The 19,994-nt window shown below is 35.0% G+C and overlaps 1 protein-coding gene, 1 long non-coding RNA gene and 1 pseudogene across 3 annotated transcripts; 2 read left to right on the top strand and 1 right to left on the bottom strand.

Annotated features, from left to right (window-relative positions):
• The first annotated feature begins 582 nt into the window (after nt 1-582).
• Nucleotides 583-4,323, top strand: LOC142643150 (protein LAZ1 homolog 2-like). Its single transcript, XM_075817692.1, has 8 exons — nt 583-732; nt 1,454-1,510; nt 1,775-1,883; nt 2,393-2,577; nt 2,649-2,737; nt 2,899-3,148; nt 3,788-4,021; nt 4,108-4,323. Exons 1-8 carry the CDS (start codon nt 583-585, stop codon nt 4,321-4,323), a joined length of 1,290 nt encoding a protein of 429 aa, XP_075673807.1.
• A 623-nt stretch (nt 4,324-4,946) lies between these two features.
• Nucleotides 4,947-5,880, bottom strand: LOC142642078 (uncharacterized). Of its 2 annotated transcripts, none has more exons than XR_012845580.1 (4): nt 5,681-5,880; nt 5,497-5,587; nt 5,162-5,278; nt 4,947-5,072 (listed from the first exon to the last, which is right to left on the bottom strand). It is a non-coding gene; the product is annotated as an uncharacterized LOC142642078 (long non-coding RNA). The 2 variants fall into 2 exon arrangements; XR_012845581.1 differs by having other exon boundaries at nt 5,497-5,578.
• A 10,703-nt stretch (nt 5,881-16,583) lies between these two features.
• LOC142643149 (protein LAZ1 homolog 2-like) lies at nt 16,584-19,943 on the top strand (annotated as a pseudogene).
• Nucleotides 19,944-19,994: the final 51 nt, after the last annotated feature.

The following is a 19,994-nucleotide window of genomic DNA, read 5'->3' as shown; positions in this document are numbered from 1 at the left end:
CAATTTACAATTTGGAAAAGAGAAAGCGTTTGTTAATATTCTTGTTGGAAAGAGAAACATTCTGGCTGTTACTTTTTCTTTTTTGGAAAAATTATAGAATCTGTTTAAAGTGAAAGATTTTGTGGCTTAATTCTTGTGCAATTAGTTAATTCTTGCAATTGCTTATGGGTGTTACTGTTTGGACAAGAATGATAATGGTTTTCAATAAGAAAGCTGAACTATCAGTAACAACAATGAAAAATTCAATTGAAACAGAATCCAATAAATACAATTACAGTACAGTAGTAGAAGGATGAGTCCTACAATTAACATGACTTCTATAATACTTGGAAGTTAATGAAATATATATATATATATGTGCCAATGCATAGTGGAACAGTGTCATGCATTTTTTACATTTTTCTACCACATTGCATTCAAGTTACCATCCCGAATTGATGAATGTGTATTCTTTCTTATTAGATACTTTCTTTATCATCTAATGTTATAATATATCTCAGGTTGCAAAACCATAGGTGGTAAGACATAGCATAGAACTTCTACTCAAGTTATTGACAGTTGTGAGTGGAAGATGTGCAAGTAATGGCATCAAATTCTAGCTCAGCCCATGCAGACACATACCAAAGGCTTCATCAACCGGCCCTTATCACTGCAGGATGCTTTGTAGTTGTAACATTGATCCTCTCCATCTTTCTCATTCTCCAACATCTCAGATGTTACACCAATCCTGCAGTTAATTCATTTCCCTAATAAGCATCCTGAACGTTCTATGCATGCCATGCTTTGTATTAATTTGTGTTTCTTCTCATTCACTATTAGCCAAACTGAAATTTTTATGGTGTTTGACCGATTGGGTGTTGCTTAAGCCAATGCAGCATATGGGTAAACTCAGTCATGTAGGACTAAAAGCCTCTCCTAAAGAGCATAACTTGTAATGCATTTATGCATTATTGCTAATAGCACCTTTTAAACTTTCATGCCTGCAGAATCTTAGACACTAGATTTGCTTGAGGGTGTTTTCTCTTTTACACCACCTGTGTACCAGGGTTGCACCCCTCATTGTGCTTTTCCAGTGAAATTTATTACCCATTAAAAAAATTTCCAAGCCTACCAAAGAGAGGTTTATGTATTGATGGTTCCATTGGCACCAGTGGGGCTCAACGGCATCAGCTTTTTTATCCACAGAACTTTAGGACAGTGATTTTGGATCAGAATTTTTTATCTTTTACTTCTGTTTTAAGCTTGTAATTGACGGGGATAATGGTCTTTCAACTTGGACCTTGCCTGCTATGGCTCTAAAATTTGAACATTTTATAACAATTGTGTCATTTCCCCTATCTACAGAAACATATCCTTAATGCTTATGTAAACTTGCATTCATAATTCTATATAGTGAATGGTACAAAAATGATGACTGACTGACTTAATCTAACCTTAATTGATTTCTATCCAGGAACAAAAATGGATTGTTGCTGTTCTTTTCATGGTTCCTGTCTATGCCACTGAGTCAGTGAGGTTCTATCTCTCTGAAAAGCATATGTTCTGGAAATCTCATATGTATTTATACTTCACAAAAATGTATTGATTTTAACTAAGAAAATCAAATAACAAATGGCTTTACCCCCCTCCCCCTTCCCACCCCCCCCCCCCAACCCCTCTCTCTCTCTCTATCTCCAGGAAAAAAAATGGGAGATAGAGAAAGACAAAGAAAGAAATAATTTTGATGATTGATCATTTAACAGTGGTGGTAAATTAATGATTTGTTCTTACCCAGATCATATCGTTGTGGTTTCCAAAAGCATCCCTTGCATGCGACATTTTAAGAAACTGCTATGAAGCATTTGCCTTGTATTCTTTTGGGAGCTATTTGATTGCTTGCCTGGGTAAGCTACTACTGACCAGATCTTCATGAGCAACATTTGCTAATTTTACTTCCATGAAATTGTGCCATTTTCCTTGGCTAATTTGATAATCGTTTAGGTTGTTTCACAAACAGTTGGGAAACACTTGGGAGATTAAGACTAACCATTTATCTTTGGAAGTGTTTTACAGTCAATGAGATGTATCTCTACGTTATGTAATTCCTTGCCGTAGAGTAAATGGATCAATATTCTTAACTTTTAAGTGCTTAAAGAAAGCCTAATGAAATATAGTACCTCTATGAAGTTAAGAGGAAAGAAAATTATGAAAAGTGATGCCTCCATAAGAAATTGTTACCTTTCTTTTATTAAACATTAACATCTTTAACTTTCTACAACTCAAATTGCCTCTCTATACTCACATATTTGCATTAATCTCTGTTATGTTTGTTAGACAAGATCACACTTCAAGAGGTTATAATGTTGCTATAGTGTTTTCATGAAGTTCTTTCTTAAAATAAAAACTATGGTAGGTGGTGAAAGCAGAGTCACTGAACTGCTAGAAAATAAATCACGGAAACAGCTTGGCACACCATTGTTAGAAGAGGAAGATGAGAATCGTACAGTGCAGGATAGGTCGTTCAGCAACTTCTTCTTTCAACCTTGTACTCTTGGGAAAGATTTGCTTGCAATAGAAAAATTTGGTCTTGTACAATATGTAAGTCACTGAACTTTCTCTATGTGCAGTTTGAATTTCTCTTTTAGACTAATGTTTTCTGGATAGCCCAGATGATTTTGAAGACAGTTTGTGCTTTCTTAGCATTATTGTTAGAACTCTTTGGTGTTTATGGTGATGGGGAATTCAAGTGGAACTATGGGTATGTATCTCATATGCAAGTGCTGCTGTACTCTCATATCTTCCTGATATCTATATATGACAATGGTAGATAATAGCAAGTGAGAAGACAATGTGACCTCCCCCCTTTTTTTTAATTATCTTTTCTCATGCTAATTTCTGCTGCACTCTCATATCCTGCAGTTATCCATATATGGCGGCTGTATTGAACTTCAGCCAGATGTGGGCTTTGTATTGCCTCGTGAAGTTCTACAATGTAACCCATGAAAGACTTCAATCAATAAAGCCACTTGCGAAGTTCATCAGCTTCAAGGCTATTGTGTTTGCTACTTGGTGGCAAGGTGTGGGCATTGCACTATTGCGTACAATTGGAGTTCTGCCAAAGGAGGGAAAGCTACAAACTGGACTGCAGGATTTCTTGATTTGTATAGAAGTAAGTTGTTTCTGTTACTGTGGTTTTAAAACTTCCTTTCATTCTAAGATACCTTTCTTCTTTATATTATATCACTTGAATACATACTTTCGAGAAGCCTCAAATGGTAATTGACAACATCTTTTATCCAAATCAAATAGAAAGGGAGATTAACAATGCAGAGAAATATCAGACATGTAGAATGTGATAACCAGTCCAGAGTCCCACAAAGGATTGTCTCACGTGTTTATGTAGAAATATCAGTCCCTTTCTACATGTTACAGAAAAAAAAAAATTTATCTAAGGGAATGGAATAGGAGTGCTTCTAGTCTAATTGTGAGTCATTAGATGAAGTTCTGGTTAGGCATTTTTCACACTTTTTAACTGCTTAGGTTTACTGGTTTGCAAGGATACATGTTTCTAGAAGGGTATTAGTCCAATGATTAGGTACTTGTTCAGTTTCTGTTAGGTTTCTTTTCAATTCAGCTCTGCCTAATTGTAGTTGATTACAAGTAATTGTCTTGAAGTGCTTTTCAGTTACTACATGTAGATCCAATACAGAATATTTTTTATTAAACCATGAAGACTATAAAGCGTCACATTAGCCTGTTTATTTCTATAGCCCTGATCATACATGTCTTTCTCTCTCTCTCTCGGCAGATGGCCATTGCAGCTGTTGCTCATGTGTATGTTTTTCCGGTGGAACCATATCGTTTCCTCCCAGTCTCCGAGTATGGGAAGGTCATTACTGAAACAACCAAAGAAGCACTGAAATTGGAGGAAGGTGACAAGGAGAAATCAGCCGTGCTTGAAAAGAAGGAAACTAAAGTAGAGGCTACTGGAACAAGTGTCACTGAGAGTGTTCAAGATATTGTTGTTGAAGGTGGTCAACATGTAAGTTCTGTCCCTGCTTATGAGCCATTCCATACAAGATATTCAATATTTAAGTTTTAACTTTCTAGACTACACATTGTGATCAGGTTGTCCAGGACGTTGTGTTGACCATTAATCAAGCTATAGGGCCTGTGGAAAAGGGTGTGACAAAAATCCAGGAGACCTTCTACCACAAATCAGAGGCAGAGAATTCAGATGACCAAGAAGAAAGAGTAGAGCTAAAGTTAGAGCAACATGTAGAAGAAGATCATAGTGAAAGTGAAACTCATGTAAACTCTGGAAGAGACTTGGACACAAAATAATGGTTATGACAGTGAACAAAGAAAAACATACCACGTGCAAATTGTAATGTTTTGTTGAGAGGATCTTGAGAGTTGAGACAGATAAGTTTGATCCAGTGTTGTGATTGTCTCCATGATTCCATTTATTAAGTAATCAGGGTAAACTATGTGTATTACTTCTTGCTATTATATTTTATTTAAGGCCATAGTTTTCAAGTTTTCAGTGTCTATTATCTTATTAACTAATAGTGTTTTTAAGGCAGTATTTCTCTCTCTTAAATCAAGGGAAGTAAATTTCCCTTCTACTCAATTAGAATTCCTACTATTTAGACCTGGTTAGAATGAGATTTCCTAATATTTAGACCTGATTAGAATGAAGTTCTTAACCCAATTTATAAAGCTTGGGTGTAACACAAAAATATACCGGAAACTCAATGCCGGGCATCCTAATTGAGTTCGCATCATGGCCCTCCAACTTTCTGAAGCCTGATGCATGTTTAGTTAACATTATTTACAGCACTTTCTACCCAAAACTTCAAGCCTCATTTCAAGTTGGATGGGGCACAGCAACTGCAAATTAAATCAAATGCAGCCAGCAAAATTTAAAAAACCAATCCATGAAAAACTTTTTCTTTTTTTTCTTTTTTTCTTTTTTTTGAGAAACTTTTCTTCGACAGGGCCGCAAATAGTGCATCCTTTGTATCATCAATTGGCTTTCCCCGCATACTTCCACTTATATCAACAACAAAAACTATATCCTTTCTGAACACCTATCAGATTGGATTATATGGAAAAAAATTTAATAAAAGAAAATCAAAATACAGAACGTACCCATTAAATGATGAAGTACCAGACCAACCTTCCTACTTTTCTGATTTCCCGGAAAAAGATAGACACAAAATATCTCTCTTTGATCATTGTCATCCAAAGACGGAGATTGCAAGAGCACACTGCCAAATATATGACTTGAAGAGACCTGAAAAACAAGTAGATGTGCTAGATCGATAAGCTTCCATAAAATCTGTACATATCACAGTGAAAGGGCTTCTCACAAAAATACCCATGCATCTCTAATATGATCAGATTTTTTCTTATTTACATTCACATTCTAAGAAACCATCTTTTGATAAGCACCCAACTGTCCAGGATCAAGATATGGTGGCCGAAAAGAGAATAAAGGAATCTGAATCTTACAGTGAAGGAGAAACTAAAATCAGTACTTGACCATGAGAGAACTTCTGATTCATAGAAGAAGCCCAAGTTTCCTACCTGGCGCCTTTTTTTCCTAAAAGCCAGGGTAAAAGAACTATATCAGTTATTAAGTATATAATGAATTTAAAGTACCATACTATCATGGAAGTGTTAATGAAATATGCACCTTTAAAGGATGACTAATTTTCTTGCACAAAACTTGAGTTCCAGTACCAGCATTCACGTTTAGTTGTATCTTCTCTTTTTTTGGAAGTTTCTTTACAAGAGGAGTGACATACTCGGGGAAAGTAAATGGTACATTCAAGAATAACTCCCCGTCACTATATAAAAGTTTCTGAGACCAACTAATTTTTATTGACAGATTGGAACCCCATCAACCTTGGAAGATAGGAAAAGAAAATTTTAGTTGAAGATGAATCAAACCAAATAAATTTAGACAATAAATAACTCAAAGTGCTTACACACAACAAAAATTTCAATGTTTGTTCTACTTAATAAATAGTTACCTGTGGAATTGATAAGGTAAATATGTGGGGTTTTAAAAAGCCACAATCACCAGCTCGAGCTGCTTTTGCTGTCCCATCTTTGTCTTCCGTTGCAATGAGTTGAGTATGGTATGACTTTCCAAGCACATCAGCCGCAACACCTAGAATTGAACCCTGTTAGCCAAATAATATATTAAATGAGAACATAAGATCAAATTCCAGCACCTGTGAAGTAATGATATAGCAACAAAGTGCTCCACAAGTAGTACACATCCAAAAGATTATATTTTAAACCAAGAAGAATATTTTTTGACAATTAGATAGTTACGCAATAGGAGAAGGGGTTTTTGAACCCAGGTTCTCATGATAAGGGAGAGAAGGCAATGCCATGGATCAGGATCAAGTAACACTTTGTGCAACTTTTCTTTAATGTTAAAACACCAAATAATTCTTTATTGGATTAATATTTTAGAGATCCCACAGTGAAGTTACGTTTTCTTTAATACTCTAATACTCTTCATTTTTTATCAAGAATATGAAGTAAAGAGTTTATGTGAAACACCAGTTACATATCAAAAAAGAATTACCCAAACTCAAAGCAAAGCTAGTCATGCCTACTAATTTCAAGTTTTAATTATCAAAACCATAATGTAAACAAGTCTAAAGAAAAGCATGAAATGAACTACAAATCCAAAACAAGTATTAATTGTAAATCCAACAATTGGTAGGGTTTGAACGAATGATCCTGAGGGTTGAGACACTAAGACAGGGAGTGAGAGAGTGATACGCTTTTTTTTTTTGCTTTTTTTTAGAAGCTAATACAGTGAGTTAAGTGGCTAATTGTTAGGGTATTGAATTATTAATAACTAGATGATATCCCGCGCGATGCGCGGACTACTTTACAATTTCATTTGAAATTATTTTTATGTATATTAAAATTTACATATAATACTTAATACTTATTTTGTTGTATAATATTTATGTTTGCCCACAATATTGTTAAATACTTTGAAACTTAATTTTTTTTAATTCATAATCTATTATAAAAAAATTGTATAACATTGTAAGATTATAATATATTATAATATTTACCGTTCAAAGTAGATTTTATTTTTCAAAGTGATTAAATGTTTTAAAAATCTACAAATAAGAATTCAAAATATAAAATACTTTTATATCCTAAAATTACATAAATTTAAGTAACTTACCAAACACTTTCTCAATCACTCTATTCTCACAACAAAATATGGAGACCTTGATCATAAACACCCAATTAATTATCTCAATAGAATTCAAAAAATCATTTGTAAGTATCAACATAAAGAGAACGTGATTAAATAAAGAGAAATTTGGTAAAAACACATTCATTTAACAAAATTCAATTGACTTTAGTTGGGCTTTTGTATCCTTTTAAAAAAAGCGAAAAATACTTTTAAGTCACCATCGATTTTTGTTTTTACCACTATAGCTACATACAAAGAAACCTACAAATTATGAATTCTAATACAAAATTATATATATATATATATATATATATATATATATATAAAAAAGATAACTTCATAAATAATCAATTAGAATGTTTCTTTTTCTTTAGTTCTAAAATAAAATACATTTATAACTTTCTCAAACTAAAATCTTAAACACCCAAAGACTCCAAGCGAATCATAACCTTCACAAAATCTACAATGTCTGACTTCAACATCAAAACCGTAAGCTACCGTCATTGATTAAAAAATGCAAGCCCCCTTCCTTGGTCATAACCTACTCATACGGGTTACAATCAAATGATATTGCAACGTTGGAGTTATGTAGGTGTCATTGAAATGTTGAAGCTAAATGACATCATTTTTTTCTAAGTGTATTTGAGATAGGATAATATGAAATGCTATGGACATGAGTATATAAAGGAGTAAAAGTGAAAATGATGAATGGAAATGCAAAGAGTTTTTTGTGTGTGTGAGAGTCGGAAGGTCTTGAAACATTGAACCAAATAAAATAAATAGCCGTCTTAAAACATTGAATACAAAATGTAACAAAAATTAGTCTTGAAACATTGAACCAATGGGAAATAAAGAGTGTGTGTGAGAGTTAAGAGGTCTTGCAACATTGAACCAAATAAAATAAATAGTAGTCTTAAAACATTGAATACAAAATGTAACAAAAATTAGTCTTGAAACATTGAACCAATGGGAAATAAAAAGTCTCCACTTTTAAATTTGTTCTTATCTCTAATTGGCTTAAGGGTATCTCAATTCTCTTCATAGAGTACGCCACATGGCAGAACCTCATGCTCTCTCGCATTAGATCTTTGCTTTTATATATATATATATATATATATATATATATATATATATATATTGATGTGTATTTGATATCGTAATAGTTTAATACCCTAGTAGCAAGACGCTAGGGTCATTAAACTTTTTTTCTTTGAAAAACTAGGGTTATTAAACTATTAATAATATATTTAATATTAAAAAATAAATATATTAATATATAGAGAAGGTACGGTGTGGTGTGGTGCACTGTTAGTTATGATACGGTGTGGTTACGCTATTTAACCGGCAATTTTGGTGTTATTTTTGTAGTTTGTGAGGTTTGGTGAACACCCTAGGAGAAACTATTTGCACATAAGTTTTCAATTGAAACAAACAAAGCAAAGTTCAAGTAAAACTATCTGTTGATAGCCTGGCATGATTTTGCTAAAATTTTATAGAAAACAACGTAAAAACCAACGGCCAATCTTATCTTCTTCCAAGATTAATAGCATGATGCGAGTGATTACACTTGCTAAATCAATTAAAATCATCAAATATTGTGTATGTTATCTTGAGAAAATACCCCCACCCAAAAAAGAAAAAAGAGATTTTTGCATTTATTAGCATAAGGAAATAATAATTCAAGATTTTGTTTTTCTAAATATAGTTCTAAACAGAACCGTGTTATCTTGAGAAAATACTTCCACCCAAAAAAGAAAAAGAGATCTTTACATTTATTAGTAATTCAAAGTTTTTGTTTTTCTAAATATAGTAAACGAAATCCAAATAAAGCCAATATCTGTGAATTAGGAATAAATTACGGATTCACAATTACTTTTTCTTTGAAAAAAAGAAACTATCAAGATACAGAGTAAATTTGTATAAATTGGCATGCTTGAAGCGTATGGTATGATTCCATCGTGTAACAGCAAACAGCAAGAAAGAGAGAAGAGTACAAACAAACCCTTTAACAATGGCTACCCCAAAATGCTTCCTTGTGGTGCTTTTTTGCGTTGCATTAGTTATTGTAAACTCAGGTAAAAGTCCCTTTACAAACAAGTGCTATATATATGTTCCTTACACGTACCGAGCAAAGAAATAAGCATGTATTACTTTGTTTTATAGTATGTGATTATATGCTGCAGGGCTTGCAACTGCAGAGAGTCCACCGTGTGGTGGGACATTGATTTACCAGGGGCCATGTTCAAACTACCCCGACTGCGATAAGCATTGCCGCTCCACTGGATTTAGTCAATGTGGTGGATTTTGTGGCAGCACTGCAGGGCCTCCTACACCTCCAGGAGCAGCTCCTCCTCCACAGGGAGAGAAATTTATTATTACAGAGGACCCTCCTTCTCCAGAGGCCCCTACATCTTGTCTATGTAGAGCTTGAAATGGACTATGGTCACTATGTTAAGCTTTTATTGTAATCCCAGCTTGAAAATAAATGGAAAATTCTTTTGAGGTTTAATTTGAATGGAAGTATTTAAAGGGTAGGATTTTGATTTTCCTTTTTTTTTTTATAGTTAAAATGAGTTACAAAGTTTGAAAATAATTTTTTAATGATAAAATTTAGGGATGGATTTAGACTTTTTACATGTAGATTTGAAATGATTACATTCAAAATGTCATTTCAAATCCAATTTTTCAAATCCAATTTCAGGTTTTTTTGTTAGAAATAATCTCAAAACTCAGTTCATCATTTATTGTTAAAATAATGTCAAATAATTTTATATTAAAAGATGTGAGTCCTATTTTTAGATAGTTTCCGGACCCAATGCTAATGTGGGACCTTGGGTCACTGAAAAAAGGGGCTGGATAGATGTTGGGTGAACTTGGCTCGGCTCACCGTGGCCTATTTGGGGCGTTATATGAACTATTGATTTCTCACATATCCAACAGTAGAAAAAAAAAAATGCTAGTATTTATTGCTTTCCAACTCATCCGATCTAATTAATACTAGCATTTTTGTCTCTCTCTTATTTATTACATTTATAAGTATCTTAACATTTAGGGAGATAAAAAAGAATTGCAAAATCACCGAAAACTAGGAATCTGGATTACATCCAAAACTAAAGAAACAATGAAACAGGAAACTGTGAAGCTATGTAGGTTTAGTTAAGTGTATCACGTAGGGAGAGAAAACAAAGATGACAATATTTCAACACAAACTTTGCTAGAGCCTCTAGAAATGGATTTTTATTGGGTGCCAAAGAATTCCTTTTTTAGTTTATGTCTGATCTAAACAAACCTTATTTGATTTTTCTCCTACCAAGGCGACTTGAGCATGGTCTTCCTAGCCATCTTTGGGCAAGGCGTTAGTGACTTTGGCTTGTTTTTCCCTTTCCCATGGTGTTTATTTATTAAATATTTGGGCCATGGGCATGTAGTCAGTTGGGTAGTCGCAAATATTAGCTCTCGAGTTCACTAAAATTGCTGAGTATCGTTGATAAATTCCTGCATTTGGGTTTGAGAGTTAACTGATAAACATTTTTTCTTTAATGGTACAAATGAGAGAGATAGAGATTGGAGAAGTTAGCTGACTTTTAATTTATTATTATAAGGTGCTTATAAATGGTTATATTTAATAAATAAGAGAGAGACAAAAATGCTAGTATTAATTAGATGAGATGAGTTGGAAAACAAAAAATACTAACCTTTTTTTCTACCGTTAGATAGGTTAGATAGGTGAAAAATCAATGGTTTGAAATAGGTGTAACTCTTTTAAAGTTACACCAAGTGTAACTTGAACCCATCTCATATATATATATATATATATATGAAAGCTCAAATAGGGTAAAACACTATAACTTGTTTAGACCCCTAATTTTAAGAACACGTCTTAGTTGCTTTTATTCTAACTTATTTACAGAGTAAATGATACGCAATAACTGGAATGATTCTCTAAGTCATAACCACAAGCAAGCAATAATAAATATAAAACTTAAAGAGTAAGGGAAGAGAGATACAAACACAAGATAACACCAAGACGTGTTATGGAAGAGGAAACCAAAGAACTACCCGAATAAGTTGGAGTACAAGGATACCAAAAAGAGCCTCCAAGCCTAATCTACCCAAAGTACTTGGGTATTTCAAGCTCCAGCTACCAATGGACTTCTCGGAGTCTTGTCTTCTCTAACTTCCCAAATCCCGCAATATCACCCAATTGCATCCCCAAGTCTCATCAGCTTATTTTGGCAAATCCCCAATGCTTCCCAGTCTCTAAATCACTCTCTACACTTTGAGTAGGTGTGGGTTGTGTTTGGATACAAGTATCTTTTCAAGGTATAATAATGGGAGAGGGGAGGAGAAGAGACTACAAAGGAAATAAATTAATGGTGGGTGTTGTAGAAACCTCTCTAGGATTTTATTCTCAATAGCCTCCTTACACTTTTGTGGGTAATGAGGGTATATATAGTGTGGGTAAAGGGTAGGAAAGTTACACTTAAAATCCAACTAGTCAGTGCATTTTGTGGGTCATCTCGCGAGTTGGCCAAGTCGCAAGATAAGTCGCGAAACTCATTGAGTCTTCAACTTCCAGCATGTACTCCTCATATGACCTTCACGGGTTACACCACTCACAAGCCAAATCGAGAAATCAACTTCTTGAACAATCTTCACCAACTTAATACTATATCCATTACAATAAAATCCCAAAAAATAAAAGGAAATAAATTAATGCAATTACAATACCTTTTGTCATGGAATAAGCCAACATAAATGTTATGTGAAAAATCATAACATAGCAATCTCCCCCTTTGGCTATTCTGTGACAAAAATACCCCATAACAGACTCTAGACTTAAACGTGAGTTTGGGAACAATGGCAAAACTCACTCACACCTAAATCTAAAACCTATTGAATTTGGAACAAAATAACTGTATCCCGAAACACTTGAACAAAACACATTAGACCCTCAAGGTAAAGCAAGTAATAAAATGGACAAGTAAATTGCGATTAAGTAAGCAAGATGAGAAACATATGAGCAACTTGCTCAAACACAAAACAAAACATGGTTTTCTTATAAACGGATGTCTTCTCCCCCCTTTGTATATGCATCTCCCCTGTGGAATTTCTCCCCCCATGAATGTGCACGAGTCCAATAGACTCTTTAGTATACTCTCCAATATACTCTCCCCCTTTTTGTCATAAGTAGACAAAGGAATCAAGAAGAATGAGGGAAAGCAAGAAAGATGTGAACAAGGATAGGATGCATATGGGGTACAACATGAATGGGAAATGAAGCTCAAACAAACGACAAAACACATTAAAAACAAAATGTTACAAAGCATAAATTAAAACATGGCATGCTAAGGATGAGGAAACAAGATATAGACCAAGGCATAACAAGGGTTGCAAAGGTGTGTGCATAAGGTGACTATGTGCAATGCATAAACAAGGCATGAGAAATGCACATGTGGGGCAAGGTGTGTAAAATACACAACCAATAAATCAAACATGTTCCTAATGAGGAAACATGAAAAACTCCAACGTTTGGTACTCGTCAGAGTCCAAACGAGTGAGAAAATGCCTAAGAGGCAATTCATTAAACACCTAGTGTGCACCCTTAAACCCTATATGTAATGAAATGCATGAACATGGTAAAAACTACCCTCAATACATGTTCTAAATGCCACAAGGGGATAACATCCAAAGCAAATAGACATTTAAAACAAAACTCAATAAAAAATATTGACAAAAATTAAACATTCCAACCCCAATTTAATGAAATCCTAACTATTAACATAAAACTCCCCAAAAACATAATCTAAGGATTAAAATCAATTAAAAGTGTTAAAGATTGCCTTAGAGATGTTTATGGAATTCAAAACACTTGAAATTATTTTGGTTTTGATGTAGAAGCTTTGAAAAAGAGGGTTTGGAGAAGATAAAGTCATAATAGAGTCATATGAGGAGTTTTGGACTAAAAACTCATTAAATACCCATGAAATAGCTTATCTGGGTATTTTGCGAGTGGCCAACTCGCGAGTGACTCGCGAGCTACTCGTGAAACATACTGCCTGATGTTTACAAGAGGGAGTTGAGAATCTCATAGAGACATGCTCTTGAAATAGACATTTAAAACAAAACTCAATCAAAAAGATTGACAAAAATTAAACTTTCCAACCCCAATTTAATAAAATTCTAACTATGAACATAAAATCCCAATTTAACTACTCGTGAAACATACTGCCTGATGACCCAAAATTGCCAAAAATGCATTTTTCAGCTTTGTGACTCCTAGCCAAGTCACAAACGACTTGCAAAAGACTCTGACCCCTGTTTTGCAACACAAAAACAAGCTTAAAACATTGAAAATCAAAGTAAGTACAAAACTTAAAAACAATAAGTGATAAAAGACACTTCCAAATACAAATAAAATGATCAAAAATCTTTTTGGTTTGATCCACATATGGTTGAGTGCACACACATCACATTCAAACATGTACAATCACACAAATGAATAGATATTTATTGAAGATTAGACTTGTGTGTTGTGTGTTGTGTGTGAGTATCAAGTATGAATTAGTCCATAGTCTAGCATGAAGATTCAATGATCAATTCAATCAAGTCATATACAAATGGTACGAAGTTTAGTAACCTATCTCACTAGTAGAAATGAACGTATATGACTCCTCACCATAGTGTTTACATAGATTGAAAGTTTTTCATTTAGCTTCCGTTTTTCATACTTTTTGATCAATACAACTCAATTTTTGAGCATCAATGCCATGAGTTTTTTTTAATATTTCTTTGAAGAATAAGCCTTTGGCTTTGACATCATATAATTTGAATACATTTTTGCTCCACATTTTCCTAGTCTAACTAGTTTTCAAAGTAAGGCATTTTTAGCTCTTTCTCCTTTTAGAGATTGACGTTAGAAGATCTTTTTGACATAAAATTAAATGTGAGGAGATATATAGGATCCAGTCTACGCATGTATCAAGGTCAAACAAGACTATTGACTAGACATTCGTGACAAGCTTGAAAATCTATTTACAAAAATCAAACATAGATTTCTAGATTTCACTCACATTCAATACAAGTGCATACATAACAAGCTAAGTTCGTAAATACAATACGTCATTAGTACGAAGATACTAAGCCAAACTCTACATGTGATATATGCTCTAACATATACGATCAAACTTTTTGAAATTTTCACTTTTTATGTGATTTTGGATTTTTACTCACACAAAACAAATGCATAAAAGTAAGATCAAAAACAAAAACAATTCATATAAGGAAATGCATAAAGTAAAAATGCATAAGAATATAATATCTAATGCATGAAGAGTCTTACAAAGATTGAAAGAATTAGATCAAGGACCAAAAGAGCATAAGCTCAACCATTGGAACCCTTCCTCACCCAAACAGAACAAGTGCTTGCATTGAGTGTCTCATGAGAAGTAAGACGAGGGTTAGAAGAATGAAAACCGAAGATTCACATAGACAAGGAAGTATGAGCGTTAACCACATGCTTCAAGAACTTACCATTTTCAATTAAATCCGGTTTAGCTTGCAAAGCACAACTTCCAAGAAGCATAGGTTTCTTTTTTCTTTTGATTCTTTTAAGAGTTTGAAACTTAGAGCAATGAGGTCTTAGATGACCAAAAGCACCACAATGGTGACAAACAATGTGTTTAGGTCCACTAGGCTTTATAGGGAGGGATCTAACAACATGGTTTTGCAAGATATCATCCTAAAACATACTTAAATTTTCAATATTCCAGAGATGTATTAAGATCTAGCTATCCAATATGAAATGAATCAAATGACACTAGAGATATGAACTTGTAACTGGTAAGCGACAAATATTAAACATTCAAAGCCAAAATCATAAATGGTTGAGTTGGAATTAACAAGAGATTTCTGTTTTTTTTTTCTAGAGAGAGAGAGAGAGAGAGAGATAAAGAAACATAGTAGGGGTCTTCAACAATTTTTGTAATTGTAAATAATGTGAACGGGATAATGTTTGGTTTTATGAATGAAGCAAATTTCCTTGACCTGAATTTTTTGTATAGGCAGATTTATATGTTATATACATGTATCTCTATAATAAGCATCCTGACCGATCTATGAATGTCATACTTTGTATTAATTTGTGTTTCTTCTCATTCACTATTAGCCAAACTGAAAATTTTATGGTGTTTGACCGATTGGGTGTTGCTTAAGCCAATGTAGCATATGGGTAAACTCAGTCATGTAGGACTAAAAGCCTCTCCTAAAGAGCATAACTTGTAATGCATTTATTTATGCATATTGTTAATAGCACCTTTTTAACTTTCATGCCGCAGAATCTTAGACACTAGATTTGCTTAAGGGTGTTTTCTCTTTTACACCACCTGTGTACCAGGGTTGCACCCCTCATTGTGCTTTTTCAGTGAAATTTATTACCCATTAAAAAACTTTCCTAGCCTACCAAAGTGTCACAGAGTCAATTTTTCTTTTAAATTTTCTGCCTGTGATGGCACTAAGTTCCTCCCTTAGTCTCAACCAATACACCACACACACACAATGCAGGGACAGTCAGAACAGAATTATAAAGAGAATTCACACACACACACAATACACACAGTATTTACAAGGCACCAACCCCAATCTTTATTACTCAATATTCAAGTACAAAGGAAGCCTGGAGAATACACACGAAATTCTCTAAGGCAAAATACACTCTCTGCTGTTGACAGCCCCAACAGCCTAGGCTATATACACAGAAATAACTATCACGGCAGTTACTACCAAGTAACTGCCCCCTGTCCAGGACTTGCTGCCACATGTGGTCTGACTTAGGACACCTGTAATTGATGTTATCTTGGCCTGCTCTCCACGTTTCCAGCCCCTACACAACAAGTCTGAACACCCAGCAAGCTAGGAACTGACTGGTAACAGCTGCTGCACACTCTGCACATGCCAATCCATCACTCAACACTTCATAAGGCCTCTGCCCATGCTCCAACAGCCCACACATGATTATCCCATCACGTTTTAAAAGCTTGGCCTTTGCCTAAGCCCTTCTCATCAGCATCACAGCCCACATAACATGTCCATATGCAGCCCACCAAGCAACTGCTATCAGCCCACACATACAAGTTCATGCATTCTGTCAGGACCAACCAGCCCAATGCCTTGCATAGTCAAATATCATCACAGTAGCCCAGCACTGCCTTGCACCCAAGCCACCAAGCCCACGCACAAAGCAACCCAACCAAGCCACCATGCCATCAACCATCACTTAGGGTCAGTATCACCTGCTACTGCCCATCATCACTGAACCATCTCTGCCCACCATGGCTCACCACTACCATGGCCTTGGGGCATCATGTGGAGCAAAGTGCCCTCACATGATGCCCCTCCTCATGCTCATCTATCTGAATGCAGCAAGGAGACTAGGCTTGTCCCCCTCAATGAGCGTTTAGGAGCTTTACTAGATAGGCATAAGGAGCCATTGGTGTCTTGAGAAAACATTGAGCCATGTGACTAGCCTGATGTTGTCCAAGCACTCCAGTTCCTCATGCCATCATCAGCAACTTGCAAAGCTCCTAACACAAAGATAGGTTTATGTATTGATGGTTCCATTGGCACCAATGGGGCTCAACGGCATCAGTTTTTTTATTTACATAACTTTAGGAGAGCGGTTTTGGATCAGAAAATTTTTTCTTTTACTTCTGTTTTAAGCTTGTAGTTGACGGGGATAATGGTTTTTCAACTTGAATCTTGCCTGCTATGGCTCTAAAATTTGAACATTTTAAAACAATTGTGTGTCATTTCCCATATCTACAGAAACATATCCTTAATGTTTATGTGAACTTGCATTCATAATTCTATATAGTGAATGGTACAAAAATGATGACTGACTGACTTAATCTAACCTTAATTGATTTCTATCCAGGAACAAAAATGGATTGTTGCTGTTCTTTTCATGGTTCCCGTCTATGCCACTGAGTCAGTGAGGTTCTATCTCTCTGAAAAGCATATGTTCTGGAAATCTGATATGTATTTGTACTTCACAAAAATGTATTGATTTTAACTAAGCATATGTTCTCTGTCTTTCTCTATCTCCAGGGAAAAAAAATGGGAGATAGAGAAACACAAAGAAAGAAATAAAGAAAATGTAATTGCCCAGATATCTTGTTCAGATCTGAGATTTTGATGATTGATCATTTAACAGTGGTGGTAAATTAATGCTTTGTTCTTACCCAAATCATATCGTTGTGGTTACCAAAAGCGTCCCTTGCATGCGACATTTTAAGAAACTGCTATGAAGCATTTGCCTTGTATTCTTTTGGGAGCTATTTGATTGCTTGCCTGGGTAAGCTACAACTGACTGGATCTTCATGAGCAATATTCGCTAATTCTACTTCCATGAAATTGTGCCATTTTCCTTGGCTAATTTGACAATTGTTTAGGTTGTTTCACAAACTGTTGGGAAACACTTGGGAGATTAAGACTAACCATTTATCTTTGGAAGTGTTTTATGGTCAATGAGATGTATCTTTACCTTACGTAAGTCCTTGCTGGAGAGTAAATGGATCAATAATCTTAACTTTAAGTGCTTAAAGAAAGCCTAATGAAGTATAGTACCTCCATGAAGTTAATAGGAAAGAAAATTATGAAAAGTGATGTCTCCGTAAGAGTACCTTTCTTTTATTAAACATTAACATCTTTAACTTTCTACAACCCAAATTGTCTCTCTATACTCACATAGTTACATTAATCTCTGTTATGTTTGTTAGACAAGATCGCACTTCAAGAGGTTATAATGTTGCTAAAGTGTTTTCATGAAGTTCTTTCTTAAAAAATAAAAACTGTGGTAGGTGGTGAAAGCAGAGTCATTGAACTGCTAGAAAATAAATCACTGAAACAGCTTGGTGAACCATTGTTAGAAGGGGAAGATGAGAATCGTATAGTGCAGGAAACGTCGTTCAGCAACTTCTTCTTTCAACCTTGTACTCTTGGGAAAGATTTGCTTGCAATAGAAAAATTTGGTCTTGTACAATATGTAAGTCACTGAACTTTCTCTATGTGCAGTTTGAATTTCTCTTTTAGACTAACTTTTTCTGGATAGCCCAGATGATTTTGAACACAGTTTGTGCTTTCTTAGCATTATAGTTAGAACTCTTTGGTGTATATGGTGATGGGGAATTCAAGTGGAACTATGGGTATGTATCTTATATGCAAGTTTAACATTTGTACATGGTGACCTCCCCTTTTTTTTCTCTTTTCTCATGCTAATATCTGCTGCTCTCTCATATCCTGCAGTTATCCATATATAGCAGTAGTATTGAACTTCAGCCAGATGTGGGCTTTGTATTGCCTCGTGAAGTTCTACAATGTAACCCATGAAAGACTTCAATCGATAAAGCCACTTGCAAAGTTCATCAGCTTCAAGGCTATTGTGTTTGCTACTTGGTGGCAAGGTGTGGGCATCGCAATATTGCGTACAATTGGAGTTCTGCCGAAGGAGGGAAAGCTACAAACGGGACTGCAGGATTTCTTGATTTGTATAGAAGTAAGTTGTTTCTGTTGCTGTGGTTTTAAAAACTTCCTTTCATTCTAAGATACCTTTCTTCTTTATATTATATCACTTGAATACATACTTTCAAGAAGCCTCAAATGGTAATTGACAACATCTAATATCCAAATCAAATAGAAAGGGAGATTAACAATGCAGAGAAATATCAGACATGTAGAATGTGATAACCAGCCCACAGTCCCACAAAGGATGGTCTCACGTGTTTATGTAGAAATATCAGTCCCTTTCTAGAGGACATCTAAGGGAATGGAATAGAAGTGTTTCTAGTCTAATTGTGAGTCATTAGATGAAGTTCTGGTTAGGCATTTTTCACACTTTTTAACTGCTTAGGTTTACTGGTTTGCAAGGATACATGTTTCTAGAAGGGTATTAGTCCAATGATTAAGTACTTGTTCAGTTTCTGTTCGGTTTCTTTTCATTTCAGCTCTTTGCCTAATTGTAGTTGATTACAAGTAATTATCTTGAAGTGCTTTTCATTACTACATGTAGAATCCAATACAGAATATTTTTTATTAAACCCTGAAGACTATAAAGCGTCACATTAGCCTGTTTATTTTTATAGCCCTGATCATACATGTCTCTCTCTCTCTCTCTCTCTCTCTCTCTCGGCAGATGGCCATTGCAGCTGTTGCTCATGTGTACGTTTTTCCGGTGGAACCATATCGTTTCCTCCCAGTCTCCGAGTATGGGAAGGTCACTACTGAAACAACCAAAGAAGTACTGAAATTGGAGGAAGGTGACAAGGAGAAATCAGCCGTGCTTGAAAAGACACAAACTAAAGCAGAGGCTACTGGAACAAGTGTCACTGAGAGTGTTCAAGATATTGTTCTTGAAGGTGGTCAACATGTAAGTTGTCCCTGCTTATGAGCCATTCCATACAAGATATTCAATATTTAAGTTTTAACTTTCTAGACTACACATTGTGATCAGGTTGTCCAGGACGTTGTGTTGACCATTAATCAAGCTATAGGGCCTGTGGAAAAGGGTGTGACAAAAATCCAGGAGACCTTCTACCACAAATCAGAGGCAGAGGATTCAGATGACCAAGAAGAAAGAGTAGAGCTAAAAGTAGAGCAACATGCAGAAGAAGATCATAGTGAAAGTGAAACTCATGTGAACTCTGGAAGAGACTTGGACGCAAAATAATGGTTTTGACACTGATCAAAGAAAAATATACCACGTGCAAATTGTAATGTT

The sequence above is a fragment of the Castanea sativa genome, chromosome 7 (assembly GCF_040712315.1).
Source record: "Castanea sativa cultivar Marrone di Chiusa Pesio chromosome 7, ASM4071231v1".
Taxonomy (NCBI): domain Eukaryota; kingdom Viridiplantae; phylum Streptophyta; class Magnoliopsida; order Fagales; family Fagaceae; genus Castanea; species Castanea sativa.
The sequence above is the reverse complement of the archived record's forward strand: the minus strand, read 5'-3'. Positions and strand labels throughout refer to the sequence as shown.